This window comes from Balaenoptera borealis (genome assembly GCF_965194805.1).
Source record: "Balaenoptera borealis genome assembly, chromosome: 18".
Lineage (NCBI taxonomy): Eukaryota > Metazoa > Chordata > Mammalia > Artiodactyla > Balaenopteridae > Balaenoptera > Balaenoptera borealis.
In genome coordinates, this window is record NC_138877.1 from 18162783 (window position 1) to 18187432 (window position 24650).

General features: G+C 40.4%; 1 protein-coding gene and 1 pseudogene across 2 annotated transcripts in view; one reads left to right on the forward strand and one right to left on the reverse strand.

Annotated features, from left to right (window-relative positions):
• The window catches only part of LOC309615635 (uncharacterized protein), a gene marked incomplete at its 5' end in the record, with an annotated part of 609457 nt that overhangs the window by 45636 nt on the left and 539171 nt on the right, over window positions 1-24650 (reverse strand). Inside the window, one exon of the mRNA XM_082365667.1 lies at window positions 20603-20687. Within this exon, the coding sequence (XP_082221793.1) occupies window positions 20603-20687 (85 nt within the window). The remainder of the gene's footprint in view (window positions 1-20602; window positions 20688-24650) is intronic.
• LOC309615670 (mitochondrial import receptor subunit TOM20 homolog pseudogene) lies at window positions 10638-11275 on the forward strand (annotated as a pseudogene). Its single transcript has one exon. The product of its transcript is annotated as a mitochondrial import receptor subunit TOM20 homolog pseudogene (transcript).

The window sequence follows — 24650 nt, forward strand, 5'->3', positions numbered from 1 at the left end:
CAGCTTTTGATCCTGGAGAACCATCTCGGCAGTATCTGTGGGCCTCTGGTGTATTTGTAGAATGAAGAAACTGGGAAAATGATCACTAAAAACTTATTTCCATCAACTCCATGCTTGTCACTTCTTCACAGGCCACTTTATCTGCTTTTATTTATTTTGCTAAGGTTTTCTTTCTCCTCGATGAGAAAGATAGGCAAAAGAAAATGGGAGAAAACCCTGTGACTCTTCAGTTTTGAATTGAGTGTCTCACATCAAGCACTTGGATTTTTCAGGACACTTTTGTGAAAAACAACTTAGAAAACTTCCTGCAGGATTCAACATGGTGTTTTCTACTCAGTGGGATAATGAAAAAAATATATTTTATTGACCTGACAACTTATACATTTATAGATACATATAGTTCAGTAGGACTACCATTGGAAAATTATATGAATTGGTACCAGATTACATCTTCTCCTGGGTATCTGGGACTTGGAGCTAATCTCAACAAAGGAATATCTTAATTTCCCTCAATATTCTGGAATCTGTTGCATTATATTCAGTTCCTCCAAGCAGCTGACATTTCCAGGCTCTGCCTCCCTTGGTCACTGACTGGTTAGTCCTAGGAAAGGGCTACTGTTCTCCATTAAAATTGGAAACAAACTGCAGTTGGCAAGAACACTGGGCAGGTGGGCACTAGTTCCCTTTACTTCATCTTCACCCCAAGGGAAAATGGGAAAATTCATGAGACAAGTTATGTTATTTATTTGCTTAAGAACTTCCCTTCTGCCATTCCCTCTATATGGTTCATGTTTTCCTTCTGAATTGGTGCTTTCACAGTACAAAACTGCCTTTGTTGAGAGGCAGTAACAGGTGTGTTGTGAGAGAGGGAGCGTGTGAGAGAATGGGAGAAAATGTGCATCTGTGTGTGAGAACGCGGACGGCAGAGTGTGAGTTTTGTGTGTGCAGGTGTCCATGTAGTCTAAGGCACGAAGACCCAGTGTGCTCAGGGAATTCCTCAGGAGAATATAGTCACATAATATTTAAGAGCTCTTGGCTGAGAAATCTATGCACCATCTGTGAACACATCCCTTCCAGAGAGATGCTGCAAAACCACCTTTGATTCCTAAGACAGACGAAGCAAATGCATTTCAGCAAAAGAGTTCTGATGAAACTAGCTCAGCAATATTCACTTTGTCTTGCTTTTCTCCCTAAACAGTGTCTCAGACAAAGCGTGGGCTTCAGGCCAGACAGACTGGACTTGCATTTCAGCCAGGTACTCCTCAGTGTGGGGATGTTGGGTGATTTACTAAATTTCCCCAAGTCCCAATTTTTTTACCCATAAAAACTGGTAACAATGCCCAAACTCACAGTGTAACTGGGGGAACTCAGTGCCCAGGCACGGTGGTCACTCAATAAATGTTAGTTCCTTTCCCATAAATGCAATTCTTAGACCAGATTGAGCAGAGATGGCAAAAATTCTTCCCATGTGTTCAGGTAGGTAATTGACAAGGTCCAAATTGCCTTCTAATTTGCCAACAAAGGTTTTGACCTCTTGTCCTTTGGCATGGTAAAGATGCTTGAGATGCTGCAGTTGCATGTTTTTGCTTTAAGCTCATCTTCTCTACAGAACACTGCAATGACTGTGCACCGCTTTTAAGACACAAAAGCACTCCTTCCGCTCTGCTTTTAGCAGATCCTGACCCCCAAGCTGTTTTCATGGGGATGGTACTGGAGCTGTGGCCAGCCTAGGAAGTCTATCTGGACTGATTCCCATTGTGTCCAGTGGCACATGGGATGGACTGCTGCCTAGGATATGCTCCATGGCAGTGAGACCACACACGACAGACACATCTTTTGGGGAAATGTAAAACCAGGACCCTTTGATTCATCAGCCCGACAGAGCAAGCCACTCAATTAGACTCTGGTTGAGAGGGAAGACTTGCTCCCTGCTTTTCAATAGCCATCACAGTATTGTGGAAAGAGAATGGACTTAGGAGTCAGAAGAAAGTTCAAATCCCACAGCTGCCACTATGATACAAAAGCAAAACAAAATAAAACAAAACACTGATTTAACTCCCCAGTTTCTGTTTCCAGTTTCCTGCATGGTAATACACAAAACATCAAGTCGCTATTCCTGAATCCATCAGGAAATCACCTTATGCCATGCCTGGTACAAAGTAAATCATCAGTGAATATCAGTGCCCTTCACAGAGCTTCCAAACCCACATGACAGAGAATTATTCTACACACATATCTGAACAGTTTGTTACTTGGCCTGTTGGCAGTGCTTAGCCAACTCCAAAGGAGAAACCACTCTGTGCTGACAATTAGGGGAACAAAGACATTGAGGTAGAAGCAAGTTTTCTCTTTGCTCCAAGAATAATTTAAAAATTTAATAATAATTTCAGCCACCATTTCCTACTTTTGAAGGCAGATTAGCGCGCTGTACAGGTTTCTAAGATGTATCTTCATGGGTTGGCATGGTGGATACTGCAAACCAACTCCCTCTGCACACAGTCTACCCCATCCAGGCATGCCTTCCAGTAGTTCAGAGTTTGCAAGGCTCACTACTGCATTTCCCAGACCCCTTACACTTAGCATTTCACATGTGAAGTAGACTGCAGTAATCAGATGCACCACATCTTAGATTTGAAATCAAGTTATATGGTAACTTAGTTTGGAACCCCTGAAAACAGATTCCTAGACAAAGGTTTGCATACAGAAGATTTATTAGGGACTGTCTTCAGGAACAACACCCAGAAGGAAAAGAGAGAAGCAGGAATGGACCGAGTTTAGAGAAACTGAACTGTAATGTAGTTGCAAAGGGGACTTCAACCAATCCCGCGGGTGTTCTGCACTGGGAAGGCCAGTCAGAGGTGTCCCTAATCAAGACGGAAGGGACTAGTATATTGTATCCTGCATCTATTAGGCAATGGGCATAGGCCGCCCCCAGGGACAAGGCATACCTTGGGCAAGGCAGCTCCTAACAGTCAAGAGCGATTTTCAAAGATGGACAGAGCTATCAGCAGTCAACTCTCTTGGCAGCTGGGAGGCTGTGTGCCTGGGTCCTGAAGGGGGAACGTAGATGGCCCAGCACAGATCCCTAAAGTCCACTACCGAGCACCCACTGTGCGGCTCAGATTAACTTGCTTACACTATACTTACCCCATCTGCAAACAGCTTCTCTGGGATTTTGGTTGGCATCATTTCTGGAGAAAATTTATAAAGGAGGTTGGTCAAATGAATACAGTCTCCACTGATGCAGCTGGTTTTAAGGCGACAACTGATACTCATGGTCTCCCTTCTCTACTGCTCCTTCTATATTCCCTTCACTCCTAGCTATCACCTCCGCTGCTCTAGATGCTTCACTGTTGCGGTGACCAAATCCTCCTCCCTGAAGGAAGGTCTGAATCCCTGGTCAGCATGCTCTTTTCAGGCTTGACTACTGCACTTGTCCATTGATCATCAAAATTGTACAGGGTCAAACAAAAAGATGTCAATTCCAGTCAATCTTCAGAATGCCAGAACTGTAGTTCATTGCATCTTTTGTGTAACGACTCCCTACCTCCTTCTGGTGATCAATGCTAATTGTTCCTAACTGCAATGATGACTCCTTTCCTTGACTGCTGGTCTTTTGGCATGATGCGCCATAGTGCCTAAAGGTTCAGGGATAGAAAGCACAGATTCCCTCAAGTAGATCACTGGGAGTGTGATAATTTGGGGTACTCGTATTTCTACCCCTTAGTTCCTAGGCACATGCATTCTACCTACTGGGGGCACAGCACCATAGAATGTTGGTTGGTTTTGAGTGTATTGTGTCCTAGAGGACAGCATCCCATCTGTGAATGAAGTTTAGCCTTTTTCCACTTCTGTCAGCTGGCAATAGGGGACTCACCATGTGGCCATGTGTGTGCACTGAGCGGCACCAGTGCAAGAGTGGTGGATGACACAGGGATTGGGGTCACTTGCTTGTGCAGCTAATTTGTGCCAGTCCCAGATGCACTACTTCCATCTTACAACAGATTGCTGTTGGGCCACCAACCATATAACTTGGTGGATCTGACAGATGGGCAGCTCTGTCCAGATGGCCACTTGATGCCCATGGTCAGGGCCTAATGGTTTTTCAAATGGAATAGAATATAATTTTATGCTGCAGATATCAATTGCCTTGCTAGGGGCCTAATGGTTCTTCAAATGGAATATAATTTCATGTTGCAGATATAAATTGCTTTGCTAGGTGCCTGTGTTATGATTCCCCTATAAGGATAAATTTCCCCTATAAGGATAAATAAACTCCACAGGGCAACTGTTTCCACCACAGATATCTCTATGCTAGTACCCCAGTATTGCCAAAGTGGCCTGGCTATTGTACAGAAACTTGGTCTTGCTGCACAACCCCTTGCTGTTCTGCCCTTCCTGCTCCACCTCTAGCTGCCCCAGCAGGCAGGCTTACTTAAGTGGACTGGAGAAATATTCCAAGGTGTGGAATTTGCTGTGCCCAAAACCTGAAGAGGTCTATCACACACGTGCTTCCTTCTTAGTGGTGGGAAGTACAAGATACAATAACATGCCCTTTACTTTGGAATCGATGCCCTGGCATGCCCAGACCCTAAAAGCTGTACTGATATGGGGCCTCTGAACTTCAAAGGGTTACCTCCTATCCTCTGAAGCTCATAGACTTACCAAAGCTTCCAAAGTATTTGTGTTGGCATTTATCTCTGTCACTGGCCCCAAGATGTGATATTATTTTTTTATTTACAATCTTGGCAGGAAGAGGCAGGCAGTTTCAAAGCCTTCCATTTGCCATTCCCCACTATGGTAGCGCTAACCTCCCAGGCCAAGAAACCAGTGTGGAAGATTTGCCAACTACTACATATGTCCATTCAAAATATCCACTCAGGTACCACTGAAATGACCAGTAGGTGGGTCTGCGGACCCAGTGATCCACACCTGGGCCCGAACTCCATTTATTACCTCTCATATCCAACAGTGGGGCCATGTTGCTTCAGGTACCCAGCTATCAAAGTCAACCTGGAGTCCATGTCCACTAGTTCTCAAAATATCTGAGTATTTTCCTTTTCTCAGTATATAGTTACCCAAGCAAGTAGCTAAAGATCCCTTTAGGGAGGGGCAGGGAGAATCACTACCATATACAAGTACCATGGTGCTCTGGGATCCTTCGTCCTGGTGACCCAGATTCTTCTTCAGTCAGTGGATTCCAGATCTGAGAATCAGCTCAAGTCTAGGAACTACTTATTGGCATTGCCGCCCTTAGTCTCCTAACCATCCATTTTTAATTTCTTTTGATTGTATAGATTTTTAGCTGCCTATCTCTCTTGCCCCTAGGAATGCCATATTCTATTCATCATCTCCATGGCTCTCTATGAGTCAGGCTCCCTGGCGGCCACTCAGACCTTGTTGTTCATTATAATAATTGTACCCACTTGCTTCTGATGGGAAGAAGAAGCTAAACTGAGATACAATAGCAACAGAGGCTTCTGCTGATTCTGTAAGAAATGAAGCAACTGACAAAGGATTAATCTCCAAAATTTACAAGCAGCTCATGCAGCTCAATAACAAAAAAACAAACAATCCAATCCAAAAATGGGCAGAAGACCTAAATAGACATTTCTCCAAAGAAGATATACAGATTGCCAACAAACACGTGAAAGAATGCTCAACATCATTAATCATTAGAGAAATACAAATCAAAACTACAATGAGATATCATCTCACACTGGTCAGAATGGCCACCATCAAAAAATCTACAAACGGGCTTCCCTGGTGGCGCAGTGGTTAAGAATCCGCCTGCCAATGCAGGGGACACGGGTTCGAGCCCTGGTCCGGGAAGATCCCACATGCTGCGGAGCAACTAAGCCCGTGCGCCACAACTACTGAGCCTGCGCTCTAGAGCCCACGAGCCACAACTACTGAGCCCACGTGCCACAACTACTGAAGCCCGCGCGCCTAGAGCCTGTTCTCCGCAACAAGAGAAGCCACTGCAATGAGAAGCCGGCGCACCGCAAGGAAGAGTAGCCCCCGCTCGCCGCAACTAGAGAAAGCCCGCGCGCAGCAGCGAAGACCCAACACAGCCAAAAATAAATAAATAAAATAAATAAATTTAAAAAAAAATCTACCAACAATAAATGCTGGTGTGGAGAAAAGGGAACCCTCTTGCACTGTTGGTGGGAATGTAAATTGATACAGCCACTATGGAGAACAGTATGGAAGTTCCTTAAAAAACTAAAAATAGAACTACCATATGACCCAGCAATCCCACTACTGGGCATATACCCTGAGAAAACCATAATTCAAAAAGAGTCATGTACCACAATGTTCATTGCAGCTCTATTTACAATAGCCAGGACATGGAAGCAACCTAAGTATCCATCAACAGATGAATGGATAAAGAAGATGTGGCACATATATACAATGGAATATTACTCAGCCATAAAAAGAAACAAAACTGAGTTACTTGTAGTGAGGTGGATGGACCTAGAGTCTGTCATACAGAGTGAAGTAAGTCAGAAAGAGAAAAACAAATACCGTATGCTAACACATATATATGAAATCTAAGGGAAAAAAAGGTCATGAAGAACCTAGGGGCAAGACGGGAATAAAGACACAGACCTACTAGAGAATGGACTTGAGGATATGGGGAGGGGGAAGGGTAAGCTGTGACAAAGTGAGAGAGTGGCATGGACATATATACACTACCAAACGTAAAATAGATAGCTAGTGGGAAGCAGCCGCATAGCACAGGGAGATCAGCTCGGTGCTTTGTGACCACCTAGAGGGGTGGGATAGGGAGGGTGGGAGGGAGGGAGACGCAAGAGGGAGGAGATATGGGGATGTATGTATATGTATGGCTGATTCACTTTGTTATACAGCAGAAACTAACACACCATTGTAAAGCAATTATACTCCAATAAAGATGTTAAAAAAAAAAAAGATGCTCTGTAGCCAGGATGGCTCTTCAGAGTTGCCCCGAATGGAAGCAAGGAGGCTGGGTCTTTGCAGCCCTGCAGCAACAAGTCAATGGTGTGGAATGCATTCTTTAGGCTATGCAGCTTCCTATGGCCAAGGGAAATTCTTAGTGGTGAGTTGCAGCCAACATTCCTGTCATTTGCAGGACCATGCTTCAGGACCGTGCTTTAGAGCTTAAAGGAGTTTGAGTTGACACACTACAGTATTAGCTACATGTGGGGAGAGAGGTAGATCACAAAGCATCTATTTTGCTTATGTGGACTGCGGTGAGGGCAGTATGATTCTGGAGCCAGGTGCTATAGCAGCAGTTTGCTGACTCTTTAGCTTTTGATCATGTCAAAGGTGGAAGCTCCCTTGACTTTCCAGTTCTGCAGCGTTGTTTTGAGACATATCCTGAAAACTGAGATCAGAGTCTATTTCTTTAGCCCTCACAATGATTATGTGAACGTTCAGCACCTCTAAATAAATCCCTTCCTGCTTAAACTAGCTCGAGTAGATTGTATGTTCTCAACTAAGAACCTTGAACAAAGTTGGTATTTGATAGCCAGCATCCGTTCTGGTTAGATGGTGCCATGATGTATTGGTCATTGTATACATTGAAAATTACATAAACCTTCACCAGTAGAGTCAGGTTTCTAGATTAAAGGCAAAGTAGCTAATATATGCTGTACGCTGAACTTCCCAGGACCCACAGCTCTCTGTGGTTGATTGACATGGGGTTAGTGCTCAGTTTTGGACAGTGTGTGCTTATATTACTTTGCTAGTTAGGCCTGCAAGAAAGGGACATGAACAGATGACTTTGGGGAAAAGTCTCTATGTTAAGATTTTGTGGAATTGTGGTATAATAGGTGACGAACCTCAGTAGCTATAGTCACTCAGGGTCTCAGTGTTTTAGGAAACCAGGACAATTGGCCAGTGTCATTCAGTATGCAGTCTAAACTTGAAAATCTTGCCTTCTCTTTGCACCTTGGCATTTACTCTTTTCCAAAAGGGGTTTTCGTTGGATTGGAACTGTTATCGTTAGACAAAATTTCTCACCAAGCCTTTGCAAAGGGAGTTGGCTTCTCATGTGCCTAGCGCTCCTGGTTTCCCCATTGATCCCTGGTTCAGCCCGCTGGAGCCAGGGTAGCAAGAGCCATTCATAGAAAAAGCAGAATGCTACTTTGTGGCAGGTAAGTGGGGTTTTGTTCAGCCCCAGTGCAGCTATTCCAGTGCTGAATCCTCCCAGAAAATGGCTTGTGAGAGTTTGGGTCCCAAGTGTTATATCAAGGGGAGCCACTGCTTCCCTTCCCTTCTCCAGAGTCCTTTGTATAAATCCATCTCTTCCCGATAGCCTTAGATAAACTTAATGAAATATGCTTTGTTGAGAAGCAGGTTTATAAACATGCACACATTTGAAGGTAGAGCCTGCAGAGTTTTGGATACATACATACTGAAGCACAAGAAGATAAACTGCATCCATTTTCTCAAATAAACAAGTATTTTTAAAGCTCGTATAACCTTTATAACAGTGTTTTCCAAATGTACCTGAGGATAAGTTTGAAAAGTTACCTGGGCTTTTTGTTAGACTTTCAAGTGCTCAGACCCTTTGAATCAGAGTCTCTAGGAGCAAGACCTGGGAAGCTCTGCATTTAACAAGTGCCCAGGGTGATTCTTATCAGAAAAATTTAGGAAACCAATCCCTTCACTATAGTCACCTCTCTGGCCAGTCCTATAAATGGCCTGCAGGTGTCCTCACCCACTTCAGCGTCACAGATGGACCCCTTGCATGGGTGAACCAATTGTATGTGCAGAAAGCAGTTGTTAAACAGATCTTAATATTCAAACCAACCAAGGGAACTAATATCAATGTGGTCTTTTTTTTTTTTTAATCAAAGTGATGAGCTAAACCTAGGTGGACAATCTAAAAGCAAGTGTGCTGAAATATGACCACTTTATGAAATAATATATTGAACAGTATTAACCCATTACTTTTTCCTTTCATCCAGGATTCTTAGAAATCTCTGTCTTTTTTCCCCCCAATGAGAAATAATTCCGTAGAACATGCACTAAATGCTGGACTGTGTTCTTTGCTGTAAAGGCAGACAGAAGTGTAGCTTGACAGTAATGAATGACTATATTACACAATTACTTAAATATGAGTCTTCAGCAAAAATGAAATGACTTGAGGCTTTTCAACAAATGCAGCTTTAAGCTCAGCAAATAATGGCTTGTGTCAAATTTGTTTATTAGCATGGGTAATTTGTTCTTAACTAGACATATTTTACACTTGAAGTAATGTTTTACTAGAACTCCATAAAGCAATTGTGCAATTGATAATAAATATGTCACTACTGGTAAGTAATTAATTCATATGAAGTTAGTTAAAACTATGCTAGCACCGCCTAGAGTATAGAAAAAGAATGCATAAATAACTAAAGTAGTTATAGTCAAATAACAGATGGTATGAAAAAGTCAGCAATAAAAGAAATAAAGATGTGGACAAAGTGTGCGTGTGTGTTTGTGTGTGTGTGTGTAATCATATTGATCAAGCACCTATAACACACCTGACATCATGCCAGACCGTTTCCTCAGAACTTTTCAGGGAAGTATTGAATTCAGTTATTATAGATGAGGAAACGGAGGATCTGAAAGTTTAAGTAGTTTGTACTATGATACACCATTGATGGAAATAAGGTCTGAGCACAGGTGTAAAGCTGTGCTTTTTCTACTAGTGTTTAGTATAATGTTATACAAGTATGAGTTTTAGGGTCAGATATACCTTGTTTGTGTCCTGAGTCAGCCACTCACCAGATATATAATCTTGGTAAGGGGACCTAGCACCTCTTAGCCTTAATAACAACAGCATCTACTACATAGAATTATTGTGAGGATTAAATGGGAAGACACATGGGAAAAGATAGTATCAATATAATGCCTGGTACACATCAAGCACTAAGTAAAGTTAGTCAATTACATGATATCTCCAGGAAAGTCATCACAGAGTAAATAATTACTCAACAGAGTAAGAATTGAGCATTATTTTCATTTACAGTGAACAGATATTATTTTCTCTCTACTATTCAGGTATATATGGACTGAATTTAACAAAGACTGATTAAATACAGACTTCAGATTTCTGAGGCAGTCTTGTTTTCATGAAATTTTAGTTTTGAAAAATGTTTCATTTAATTCAACTCAATAACAATTATTTAAGCACCTGTGTCAGTTACTTCCTTCAAGGACCTCACAGCCTTAATGATTGGGTATAAGGTGGTGGCAGGACAGAAGAGGAAGAAATGGGAGGTATATTGAAGGAAAAGAAGTGGAACTTCAGACTGACAGAACAGCTCAGAAGACCTAGTCCTACTTTTAAAGCAGCAAACAGATCCTAGAAAGCCTTACAAACGGATGGAAAAGACACATAACAGTTAAGTGTAGTATATGAAGAGGTAACACTTAAAACGAGATATAAAGGATGAATAAAGGAGTGGGCCAGGCAAAGAAGGGTGATAAATGCAAAAGGTTGAAGATAAGAGAGAGCACTGTGGTCTGGCACATCAGAAATGGTAAGTAGTTCCATCAGGCTGGAAGGCATATGGGCTTGGGAGCCTGTGTATAGAGAAAAGACTGCGGTAAAACATTAGGTTACATAGATTTGAAGGAATCAATTCATGAAGAATCTTACATGCCTTTTATGCTCTATGTCTGTGGTTTGTTACTGCAGCTGCCCGTTAGAATCACCAGGGAAGCGGGCGTCGGTACTGAGCGGCGGAGTCTGCTCCGAGGGTCCTGAGCCAACAGCTTCTCCGCGGGCCCCGCCGCCTCCGACCCCACTCCTAGTTGGAGAGAAGATGGTGGGCCGGAACAGCGCCATCGCTGTTTTCATCGGGTACTGCATTTACTTCGACCGCAAGAGACGGAGTGACCCCAACTTCAAGAACAGGGTGCGAGAACGAGGAAAGAAACAGAAGCTTGCCAAGGAGAGAGCTGGACTTTCCAAGTTACCTGACCTTAAAGATGCTGAAGCCGTTCAGAAATTCTTCCTCGAAGAAATACAGCTTGGTGAAGAGTTACTAGCTCAAGGTGAATATGAGAAGGGTGTGGACCATCTGACAAATGCAATTGCTGTGTGTGGACATCCACAGCAGTTACTGTAAGTATTGCGGCAAACTCTTCCACCACCAGTGTTCCAGATGCTTCTGACTAAGCTCCCAACAATTAGTCAGAGAATTGTAAGTGCTCAGAGCTTGGCTGAAGATGATGTGGAATGAGAAACAAATGTCAACATAATAATCTCAATTAAAAAATATTTTTAAAATCTGAACTTGGAAGATGATCAGCTCTGGGGGAGTAAGGGCAAATAAGCTTGTTATGGACTGTCCTACACTGAAATCTACCAAAGTTAATTTTTACTTTGTGTAGATCCATTTGTCTGTTTTATTTATTTTTCCCAGTGAAAAGCGTATTTTGATAGAGAGGTTTTCATTTTATAAATACACTCTCAGTTACTGAAATGTGGATTTTGTTTATTCCTAAAACGTGCAATTAGAAGGTACATATATAACATCACATTACTTACAGTAAAATGACCCAGTGCTCAGTTTTGAAAGGCCAAAAAACGTGTAGAAGAAAACTGAAGAAAGCACTTTTTTTTTAAGCTAGTACAGTTTGCTATACATCAGAAAATTGGATGGAAACTTGATTGTGTATCAAAACTGAGCATTAAAATCTTTAAGAGATTACTTCTTTCCATTTAATCTCTTAAATATGTATAATGTGCTGCTGTGCTACAATAACTTCACCCCCAGTGTTGAACTGTTTTGTTTAAATCAGTGGGCCTAATGTGTTGCAGATATTTATCTCCTTGTATTTTAGATATGTGTAGTTGCAAATAGCACCAGGAATTAGATCTATGTACACCCTTAATCTAGCTGAGTAAACTTCGCCAGTTAATGTCTGCCCACATTTATAAAATGAGGGAATTTGTCTGCTAATTCAGCTTCTAATTCCTTTGGTTCTGCTCAGCATTTTCATATCCCTTTTTCTGAGGGATATATCTGTTTGGGCAACCAGCCCTTGCATTTTTTAATACTCTGAATTTTGCATGCTTGCCTGACTTAGTATTCCTGAACTGATTTTTTTTTTTAAGGTATAACTTGTGTTGATTTTCACTGAAATCATGGTTCTGTCACTACTTTTGTAAATTAATCTGAAATTTAACTTTCAAGGTAACTGGGACAATATGCTTGTCAAAGTGTATGTTTCCCTTTGCTTTTATCATCAGTGTACCTCCTAAATCCCCTTCCAGCCTGATTCACTTATCTTGTTATGAGAATAAGGTGTAACTTTGTGGCTGAAGACTTGCAAAGGATGAAGATAATGGGACCTTTTATTCTCAAAATAGTGACATCATCTGCAGCCACAGATTCAATATCAGACCTGAGAATAAAGATCCTTCGTACTTAAAAAAAAAAAAGAATCACCTGGGAAGTTTTTGAAAACTACTGATAGAGTACTGCATCCCAAAATAACTATCTAGACTGTTTAGGGCCCACCCTCCTATTGAGATAATATAAAACTGGACAAAATATATTTTAAAAATGTGTTTGAGCATCTGAAACTACCAAGAGAGTAAGAATTTGGAGGGCCAAGATCCAGATGAGAAGGAAATCCAAGAGTCGTGATCTGACATCTGGGGCAACTTTTTCCCTCAAGAGGATTGACTGCCTATTTCAAAATCAGTGCCTGAGAGATTGAAAAGTTGGGGAGTTTCCAGTAGTTTCACAGGAGCGGGGATTGGGGTTGGTGAAAATTGGAGTTCAAAGCACACCAAGGTGGATTGGACCTGGTATATACCCTCGGACTTCATTTGGGACCCTCAAAATTTACACACTAGGAATAAGAATGGCCTGGAAATAAATCAGACTTCATAAGAATTGGAGCCTAGATTTGATCATCTCATTCCCTAATTGGATTATGGTGATCTTATCCTAGTATAGTTGTCTTTCAGAAACAAAAGTAAATTCTCTCTGGTCAAAATAACATTATAATATAAGCCAGAAACTTAAAGTATGTCTACTGTGCCCCATACACAATGTCCAACACTCAATCGAAAGTAACAAGGCATACAAAAAATGCAAATCTTGACTGAAAACCAAGAAAAAAAATTCAGACACTATAAACAGACTCACAAAATAGTTATTATAAAGTCCATGTTTGGAATAGACATAGGCGTTTAATAACTATTGTTAATATTTTTGAGGAATTAAATAACAAGTGGGAGAGTTTCAGAAAGAATAGAAATTATTGCAAATATGAAAATGGAAATAAATGGAAAAAACAGTAACTGCAATTAAGATATCAATGGATAGGTTTAACAGAAGACTTAAAACACAGTTAGTGAAAAATAGGAGAAAATATCTAGATGGAGGTGTAGAGAGCCAGAAGTAGACAAAATAGATAAAAGAACCTAATACAAGGTTTACAAGTCTAAAATTCAGGTAACTTGAGTCCCAGAAGTAAAAAAGAAAACATCTTGGAAGAAGTAATATTTGAAGAGATAATGGTTGTAAATTTTTTTTTTAAATGATGAAAGACACCAAGCCATTGGTACAAGAAGTTCAACTAACCCCAAGCAGGATAAATACACAAACAAATCACATATAAGCACATAATAATAAAACTTCTGAAAACCAAAGACAAAAAACAAACTCTTAAACAGGTACGGAAAAAAATGACATATTACCTTCAAAGGAGAAATAATAAAACTGATTGTTGACTTTTCACAATGTAAAGATTAAAAGCCAATAACCAATGGAATAGTATCTTCAAAGTTCTTGAAGAAAATAACAGTCAATTTATAAATTATGTATTTTATGAAAATATTCTTCAAAAATTAAAAGATTCTACTTATAAGAACCTTGTAATAGGTTATGTCAGACCAATGCTCCTGTGACAATGAGATGTCACTACAAACCTATTAGAATATCTAAAATTTAAAAACTGACCAAAATGAATGTTAGTTAGCAAGGATAAAGAGTAACTAGAACTCTTATACATTACTTGTCAGAATGCAAAATGGTATGACCACTTTGAAAATCAGTTTGACAACTTCTTATAAAGTAAAGCATATGCTTCTCATATGAACCCACAGTCTCACTCCTAGGAATTTACCCAAGACAAACAAAAACTAATATTCACTAAAAATCTATATGTTAATATATATAATGGCTATATTCATAATCACCCCAAACTGAAAAAAGCTCAAATATCAATCAACAGGTGAATGGTAAACAAACGGTGGTATATCCATTCATACAATAGAATATTACTTAGCAATGAAAGGAACAACTACTCATACAACATAGATTAATCTCAAGTTCATTAGGTTAAATGAAAGAAGCTAAACTCAAAAGACTACATTCTATATGATTTCTTTTATTCAGGAACAGACAATACTATAAGAACAGAAAATATATCAGTTGCTGCCAGGGGCTGGGGGTGGCATAAAGGGGTGTGAACATAGTATGCTGGTAAATCTTCAAGCTCTCCAAATAAAAACTCTCTGATTTGTAGCATTTGCCAGTTTCTCTAGTGTAAATATTCCCATCATGGCCAATTTTAACCTCCCAAAGTGATGACACTGAACATGGAGTTGCGAAGAGATGCAAAGCAGCACAGTAGTATATGGTATTTCCACCATACAGATAAAATAGATATTAATAACTACACAGCCACAGATAATAGTACAGTGTAAAATAATTAGAAAGCAACAAGTTTTTAGTACTTATTACCTTTGAAAAAATATAATTATATTGAGTTGTAAGTTTATGTAATTTAATTTTAAATAATGGCTGTTTTTAACAATGGGCTTTGAAAATTCCTTAAAGTTTAACAATCTGCTGACTCTAGGGAGTCACTAGGCACAAGGGAAATGTTTGAGGTGATAGAAGTGTTCTGTGTCTTGATTTTGGTGGTGGTGTACAACTGTATGCATCTGTCAAAACCTATAGATCTACACGCTTAAAAGGGTTAATTTTATTGTGTGTAAATTATAGCTCAAAAAAACCTAATCACAAAATTTGCATATATCCTTTCACTCATCAATATCCGTTCTAGGAATCTATCCTCAGTTGTATTCAAACCTGTCCACCACTGATTTTAATAATAAAATAGGAATTAACCTGAAATCCACACATTGGATAATGAATAATAAATTATTGTATATCCAACAAGATATTTCAAGAGCTATTCCAAGAGAATTTTCTTAGCAGCTAGAAAAAGGTGAGGCATGAAAAAGTAGTTTCTTCTGGAAGGTGGCTGAGGGATAAAAGTTAAGAGAGACTTACATGTATGCATACCCTGTTGTAATTTTGAAATTTTCCACGTGCGTGCATGACTTTTTCAAAAGATAAAGGGACCCTAAGTTGGTTTTAATCAAAATGAAATACAGACATTTTCAAACAAACAAACTCTCCTGAGATAATTTACAACCAACACACCTTCACTAATACTTAAATGCCTTCAGGTACTGTCTCATGCTTTGCTCACCACTGTATGGATGGAGAAATGGAGGCCCAGAGACTGAAAAACTTTTTCAAAGGCACACAGCAATAGTGTAGCTCTGGGACTTGAAAATGCACACTCTTAGCTTTGCTAGACTGTTTTTCAGGGAAGTTCAGGGAGGGTCTAGGTGTCCTTTGCAGAGTAGTGCTAACTGAAGTCAAGGTGAGCTACCACTTCCCTGAGAGGGGGTTTATAAAAGAGAAAGACAAAGAATCAAGAATAGAACCCTGGAGACACCCATACTTAGGAGAAGAAAGAGAAGGCTGACAAGAAAACAGAAGAGGAATGATTAGAAAGAAATAATATAACAATGTGATCTATTGCTCAAAATGTTGGAAGAAAATACATTTGTGGGAAAAAAAATCACTTTGTTCTGTTACTTGAACTGTATTCTTCAGACCTCGCCCTGCTTTTTAAGGAGAAAGCGTGTTCACCACACCCATGGGCACATGCATGTTGGAGCACGTTGGACCCAATACCATGTTTAGGATTCTGGCTTCTCTGTGCCCTACTATTCAACAGTTAGAAAGGTCCTGTCCTCTACTTGCATGTCAGCCAGAAATACAACTCCCCAGCACATGGGGACTTAATTTCCTTGGACAGTTTAGATTGGAGCTGTGAAGAAAGAAATGGTTTTAAACCATTGCTGCTTGTTTTGTTTCTCTGTTCAGTGGTGGGAAAGAAAGAAAAATGATAGTACCTCCGTGCCCCACAAATAAAATGAAACCAGTAATATGTGTGCGGAAGGAAGCTGGAGCAGGGAAATCAGGAACAGCTGGGCCTAACACAGTGCAGTTACACGTGTCCTTCTTGAAAGACAAATCAGAATGGCTCAAGAGAAGGCCGCAGAGACACACAAACTTCTAAAACTCTGGACTTGCCGCAGAAATGGATTGTGCTGGGAGAACTTAAGAGTCACTTGAGAGTATTTAGTTCTCCACGTGAGTAGCGAAAGTGTGCTAATGAGGTCTTTAACACCTGTACTGCAACCAGCAGCTGAGTCTACGCAGAACCAGGCGGGGCAGCCAACAGCTTAGAGGTGGCCTTGGGGAACTCGGAAACAGAAAATCACTATTCCTGGTTAGTAGGATGCAGATGATATTTGCTTTCCTTTTTGTGCTTTTTTTTCTATTTTCCACATACACATCAAATCAGGAAACAAAATGTTATTTTGAAAAACAAAACATTGCATTCAGTTTATCTTTCCCAGTTATTCATTCCCTGGTCACTTGTTTTTGTCTCTGAGCATGTAATGGTTCAGGCACTAGATGCAGCTCTGCTTCTGTCACTTGTCACCTCCAGAAAGTCTTCATACAGGCAGCAGCAGGTGGCTAATACAGAAGAGATGGGATGGGAAGAGAAAACATCCTTCCAGGATGTCTCTCCTTGGCATGCTTTGTCTTTGTTTTCTGTATGTTTTCTTTGCTCTGAGAACTGAAGAAGACTCCTTTTAAGTACCCTATGCCTCTTCTCTCCCCAAAATACTCCCTGACAATGACTTGCCTCTCTTTCCCACTCAGGTTTGACAGAACAAATAGTGATAACTAGAGAAATGGAACATGAAATATCAACTTATTAATCTGGGTAAGTAGCTGAAAACTAAAAAAGGCAAGACTTCAGGTAAACTGGATAGGAAAATGGGACTTAGAACCAAAGCAAATGAGAGTGAGGCTTTCCACCTTGAATCTAAATCTTGGATTCTGTATGGTGAGGTGTCCTACAGAGAGAGGGAGAGAGGAAACATGCCTGTGCCTATGGGGCAGACTTGGAGGCTAATGGCCCACCTGGGCACAGGTAGAACAGCAGGAGGGTGGCCCCTTTGAAGACCATGCCCTCTGCAAATGTGGTCTGATCACTTTCAAATTCTGACCAATCAGATTAGTGACTCCTGTAATGGCAAGTGTTAAGGAGGTCTCCAAGTGGGTAGAGGCTGAGATCTTTTTCATGGGCTGCGGCTAGTAGCCTAGGGGTAAAGAATGAGGAAAGTGATTTTCTTGCCTCCTTTTCTCCTCCTCCCAATAAAGACTGGAATCCATTTTAGAGTTCCCCATGACTGGATTCTTCAGCCCAATTTGTTACCATTTCTTCCTGGACCAAATCCTCATTTCAATAAAAATATAAATGATGCAAATCTTTATGAAGCTTCCACACTCCTTTCAGCTCCAAATCTTGCTTCTATAGAAACCTGCTGTACACTGTGTTCTATCTGCCATTTTTCAAAAAATAGGAAAGTTATCTCATGGTAGGATTACATTTGGTAAGAGCTGTGCATGGTGAGTAAGACAAAAGCTTACAATTGAAATGGTCACTATTTGCTTTTTCTAAATTGAGTGTAATAGGTTACAATTCTTTGGGTTATTGGAATTTTAATCAAGACTCCCAGATGTTATGGTAAATTAATAGCTTATGATTAAGTTTCTATTGGCAATTAATGTCAGCTTTTAAATCAGTGTTTGTTATACTTCATATCACATTTACATTTATTAAGTAATCAAATATTTATGTTTATTGCACAATGTTCTTATGAATGCTCACAAGCATTGTCATTAATTATAAAGCATTGCTCTGGAAAATATTTCTTGTTGTGAGAATATTTAGATACATGTTTTCACGGTGTAAATTTGCAACGCCTGTGTGGCCTAATGTTTGCACATTGTGTGTGCTAGAAAAGCAGGTGTGAAGGGCATAGTGTTCCACATACTCTAATTGAACAAAGGTGGTTTTCACCCTCAGTTGAATTGGATTGATGAACTCACAGGAAACACTGATTAGTTGGAACTCGGGAAGTTTTTTTCTACTTATTCCTCGGATTTGCTCCATGAAAATATTGTTTTGGAATTGGCGGGAAAACAAATTTATGTAAAAATAAATGTCCTTTCTTTAACTGAAAGAACTAGGAAACTTCTTATTGCCTACTGTTAAAAAACATAAGAAAGCAAAAAGAAGTTCTGTTTTTCCACAATGAACTAATTAATTTCAGCTGCGTTTTGAGATGCCATCAAGGCAATTATGATATTGAGATAATTTAAACAACAGCAAACCTTCTGTTGAGGAAAAAGTGAACTTGGGGTGTTCAGATGATCTCTGTGATGTAGATACTGCTTTAGGCTTAAAAAAAAAAAACCTACTGTCATGCCCCCAATATATGGTATTTTCCCTGTTCTAACTCTGAAGAAAGTGACACACAAAAGTAGAGTGTCCCACAGCAAATGAGTGACAGAACTCAGTTTAGTACAGGGTTCTTCATTCTCAGACTATGGCTCTCTTGCACTAGGCCAATGGTTTACAAATTCTTTGGAGCCACAGAAATCTTTCTTCAATGAAATCTCATCAGGAAGCCTAATATTTAAAACAGAGTAGAACTGCTTGATAATTCCAAGCCAATTTCAGTGTCTCCAACAACTTTCAAAGTTCTTGCCAGATTGCAATAATTTCCAAGAAAACTGATTTTTCCCTACTTCGTCTCCAAGAAATGGAATTAAAAGGACTTCTGAAAACTTCTTCATTAAAGGTTTCATCACTGCTGATGGGCAGAGCCATCACCAGGCAGGTAAACACTCAGGCACCACATGCACTTCAGCAGAACCTGAAGATGGGAAACTCACATTGATGCTAGTGAATGGAACAACTTCCACGCAGCTCCTATCATTAATATTCTACCTGGACATGTCCATGCATTTCTCCATGTACTGGCCTTGCATTCTGGACCAAGCAGAAAAATATCAAAAGGGAAGCCTAGCTGAATCACTCAAGATTCCTGTCCCCTGATAAGATAATACATCCTTTCTCAGACTGTAAGAAAAGAAGAAACCCAATATATATGAGTGGCTACTGAGGGCAAGGCATGTTTTTACTAGATGATTTTCATATCTCACTTGACCTTGTGAGATGTGTCATTTTGTTCTCATTTTACAAAGGAGGAAAACAAGACTCAGAGCAGCTTCATAACTTTCTCAGATGACTCTGTTGAGAGTTGGGATTTGGATCTGGGTGAATCAAATTCCAAAGCTCATGTTCCTACCACCATCCCATCTCTGAGTCTCATTGCTGATGTCTCTCATAATGACCAGAAACAATAGGCTACTGGGCACAGATTTTGTGTTATTAGGTACCTTTTTTATTATAAAAGCCAGATCTCCTCAGTTAGTAGACTACATGCATTTTGAGGAACAGTTTCTAGCATAGAGAAGAGGTTCCCTGGTCTAATTCCCTCTTTTCAGAATGATAACCCTGCATGCCATTGTAATCTGTATTTATGGTTACATGCTATACTATTTACCTACTTGAAAGACACTGATGGGCATCACTAACAATCAAGCTTTCAAAAACATCTCTTTCCATTCTGTTACAGGATGGTCTGTACTGCTAAGATCTATTGGTCTCTTAGCTTGAATTTTGTTTGATTAGAAGAAACAGTTCCTCAAATCGAGAACACAACTGCCATTCATGTACAGAGAGATTCTTTGACAGGAGAGGAATACACACTTCTAAATACACTCATTGACTTTGCTATTCTTGAGTTTTCATGACTATGTATGATCCTTTGCAAACATACCAGAGCTGTAATTTCCAAATGCACTAATGATGAATCTCCCCCTTACTGAGTAGCTCTTTCTGGAAGAGTTCCTGGAGGTATATATATCATTTGCTTTCACAATATCAAGTGCAGTTGCCCATACCAAAAAAAAAGATAGAATTGTCTTTTTTCACTACCTGTAACTTTTTTTAATCCAATTTTTTTCTCTGTTCCCTCCTCTGTAAGTAAGTAATCTTAGGAGACAGGAAATTTGGGCAATTTCTTAAGAGTATAATCATTTCTCACCCCCAAGTTTTAAATTGAACTTGGCATTAAATGACAATAAAGCATTGGTATCAAATAATAAGCCTAGAGAATGTCTATACACATACACACACACAGCAGTTTGAATAAAAAAAGAATCCCTCTTTTTCTGAAAGTGGAGTTTCTCTAGTTGGAAGAAAAAAACCTGAATTTGCTCCCCTCAACCTTTTCTCCTCCTGTCTTAGTCACCTCAGGCTACTATAACAAATTACCATACGGTTTAAACAATAAACATTTATTTCTTACAGTTCTGGAGGCTAGGAAGTCCAAGATCAAGGTGTCTGGTGAGAGCCCTTTTTCTGGTTTGCACATAACTTTCTTCTTGCTGTATCTGGTGGAGAGAAAGAGAGGACTCTGGTCTCTTCCTCTTCTTTTAAGGACACTAGTCCCATCATGGGGGCTCCACCCTCATGACCTCATCTTACCCTAATTACCTCCCAAAGGCCCCACCTCCAAGTACCATCACGCTGGGGGTTAGAGCTTCAACATATGAATTGGGGGCAACACAAACATTCAATCCATATCTGCTCCCTTCTCCCTCCCCACTTTTCACCCCATGCCCACAAGAGACTCTGCAAAGCCAAATTTAGAAGCCCCTGTTGTCCCCATTGACTCTTCTTTCTTGAGGACACTCCTTGGATAAGGAGGTAATTTCTCCTTTACCATTTGTTCTAACTAACATATAACCTTGATGAATCAAAGTGGCCAGCCCCACACCAGGCTTCAGAATAGTTCCCATTCAAGGAACCTGAATTCTGTTAAGTCCCCCAGTGGTCAGGGGAGGAGAGAGAAGAAAAGTTGTAATAACAAGAGATTTTTCATTTTTTAAAGATCCTTTTTTTGTTGCTATAATATCTTATTTTTCCAGTAAGGAAAAAAAATAGTTCCATGAACATTTTTATTAAATTTAAAAATAATTTTCAATATTACAAAAGAATTTGTGCTCATTTAACTTGGGACCAATAAATTAAGGTTATATCTTTGAATTAAAATTTGGGTTTTAAAAACTTGCAAAAGCCTGGTTATTTTGGGACACATAAAACAAGCTGCAACTCTACACGGCCAGAGACTGCTAATTAGAAGGTCCTGTGATGTTTCAGAAAAGGGCTGTGCCTTTGAAGACCACTGGCAACAGAAAAAGGAAAAAAAACAAAACAAAACAAAACAAAAACAACTGGCTGGATCAGAATGGTGAGCATCTACCTGCATGGGAGGACCTGACTCAAAAGCATAAGAGGGCTTTTTCCAGGTCCTGCAAGAGTTTTCCCCTCTGTCTTCCTCTCTGTAGCTCCATCCCTTAAGCAGGTCTGCCAGGACCTGGAGCTGTCCAAAGGGGAGGCTGTTCCTGACTTCTTGGACTCTGGATGCTCAGAGGACAGACAAATCCCTCCCAGGCCTCCAGTCTGTAGCCTTATAATGGCAGATTACACCAGCAAATCTCAGGGGGGATGTTTATAACAAGCAAACTGTTACTAAAAAGAGTTAGAAGATACCAAAGTTTTCAGATGATAAGCGTAAAAGCACTAAGAGTACATCCCAAGTTACCCCTCCAATAATGCTTCTTTTGTTCACTTGCGCTCTAAGACACTTTCCTGATCAGGGGAGAAAGCGGTGGGGTTTCAGCCAGCACCTGCAGAGCTGCACTTCACTCCTGGTCTATTTTATTGATGCAGCAGCCTGCAGTCTATGCCCATGGGAATAAATCATCACCCATCACAGGCGGTAGCAGAAGAAAAGATTGAGAACTCCCAGGTGATAAAGACGCCCAGATGTCTGCGCTCTTTCCACACAGTGACTTTGCATCTCTGAGGTTTCTGCTCTGAGGCCTCTGCTTTCGGAGGCCACAAACACATGTGTGGTAAGAAGCAGATAAAACCCGAGGACACCTTACCCCTCAACCCCCAACACTTAATTTCCCGAGAGAATTTTAGTGGAAGTGTAATAAGATTAAGCTGTGGTTCTAAAGGAAATTATAGGTGGCCACATTCCCAGATGGGAATTTACACACCAGTTTTGGGCAGCCTTTTTGATCTGTCTCTGACCTATTTTTTCTTCTAAATACTCTTGTTATAGGAGTAGCTCACCTTATCTGAATAAAGAAATGATGGTATATTATTGTCCTTATAGTGAATAGCTACTTAAAGTTCCTTATTGCCACGCTTCTTGTAAAGCAAGTAGTTCTATACTGCCTTAACCTTTCTATTTGCTTATAAATTTGGAATTTCATGCATTTCATTGGCTTAAAGCAGGGCATCTCTATATTATAAACCTGCCCATGAAATCTACAGTTTATTGCACATTTTGTAAGAAATGAATATTTTCATGTCCTTCATCCAATGAGTTGAGTGTGTCTGCATCTTATATAAGCACAGAATCTAGGAAAGGATGAGACTGAAGACTAGGGACCCAGACTCCTAGCCTGACCTTTGTTTTGTTGCAGAGGAGTGGCTGGGGGGAAAGTTTTCACTGGTGCAGCTTCAGAGAGTTTTGACACCTTCAGTGGCATGCCTGCAGCTCATGTGGAAATCCATCTGCAGAATAGAATCCTGCTTTCACTCCACAAAGACGGCGCTCTCTCTGCACCAGAGCAGCTGTTTCCCTATGGTGGTCGTGGAAGCCCCCACAAACACACATGGAAGTCACTGATCAGAGGTTTGTCGTGCAGGGTGAAGCTAGCTCTCTCATGGCTGCTGAGCTCTGGGACCTACTCTGCGGGCAGGAAGATTGATCACGAGGTAGTTTATTTAGTCAGAGGATCACGGGTGAGTCAGGAGACAAGGAAATTCAGAAACCAAAGTCAAAAATGATTGTGTATAGAAGAGGAAACCAGCTGCACCTGGCAGTCTGCTACCAAATCAGAAAGGGCTGTAATGGAAAACGGATGCGTTTATAGAAAATCCACCTCCCGTCCTCCACTGGCCAGAGCTGCTGCCCTCTTCACAAGGAGTCAACGTATTAAGTTTGGCAGCTCTTGTAGAGCTTGCCATGCCAGGGAGGTTATTAAAACTGAACTGAAATGGTTTCATAACTCAAACTGGAAACAAGAGTGAGGAAAATGCTAACACCAAAGTGACAGACCAGAACGAAATGGAGCTAGATTCGTACGCTCTCTGGCTCATGTTTCAGGAGGTTCCACGTGTTAAAATAGGCTGAAAAGTTAGCTAAATAAAACAAAGTGCCAAGCAAGACATTTAACACCCTTGAAAGGGGGCTTACCAGTGAGAGAATTCCGTGATTCACAATGTTGACTGAACTGTACTTTTGGGAGTCTGAAGACAAGAATAATTACAACTACATCCCCTAAAATGTCTGTCACATGTGAGGGATTTCTCCCTTCTCTCCAGTGCTCCTCATTGAGTCGAAGGATCTCAAAGATATTTTCTGGTTCTCAAGGATAAACTGCCCCCTGGTAGAGAGTACCAGAGATTGAAAAAGCAGATGAGTAATGTGTTTTACTGTCACATATTACAGTCTTTAAGAGTGTAGGCCAACTCCTTTTTGGCAAGACATACTAATTTCAGAATTATACAATTTAAAACACTTGCTAAAATTTTGGAGGTTCTGATGCTAGCAGAGTAGTTCAGGAGAGCTACCAATAGGCTATACTATTTTTCCAGGTGGTTTTGTGTGTTTCCAAATAAAGCTGTTACTGTAAAAATATCGGCTATCATCTCTGGGAGGCCCTCAGTTGAGAAGCAGAAAACAGCTTTCATCTTTGGAGCCAAAATGGATGTTTTCAGGCCCATTGAAAAGGGTAGTCACAGGCTTCATCCATGAGAATACATGGTAAGACTAGGTCATGCCAATGCAGTTCAGAGGAGAGAAAGGGCTGGGTCTGCAAAACCAGGGCCCATGACCAAAAATGGTGGTAAGAATTTTAATGAGAAGATAGGGAATGTCAGAGCAAATGGTCAAAACTAATGTTCCTTGTGGCTTCTTGGGACAATTCCATGACTATTTTTGTTCATTTCAAAAATAGGCATTTCTTATATTCACTTTCTTTGCCATAAAATTTTATTTGCCTCTCATTCAGCAGGATATCTTGGAGGCTCTACCTTCAAAATACATCCAGATTCAAGTATTTATCAACACAGCAACCCTATGGTGGTCAAGTATGATTATATCTCTCCTGGATTATTGGAGTAGTCTCCTATCAGGTCCCCCTTTACCCACCCTTGCCGCCCTGTGGTCAGTTCTTAATGCAGCATCCAGAGTGATTCATAGACATAGAGGAGCTCTGTTTAAAAACCCACCAATGGGAGAGGATTTGGGGAAGATGGCAGAGTAGGAAGCA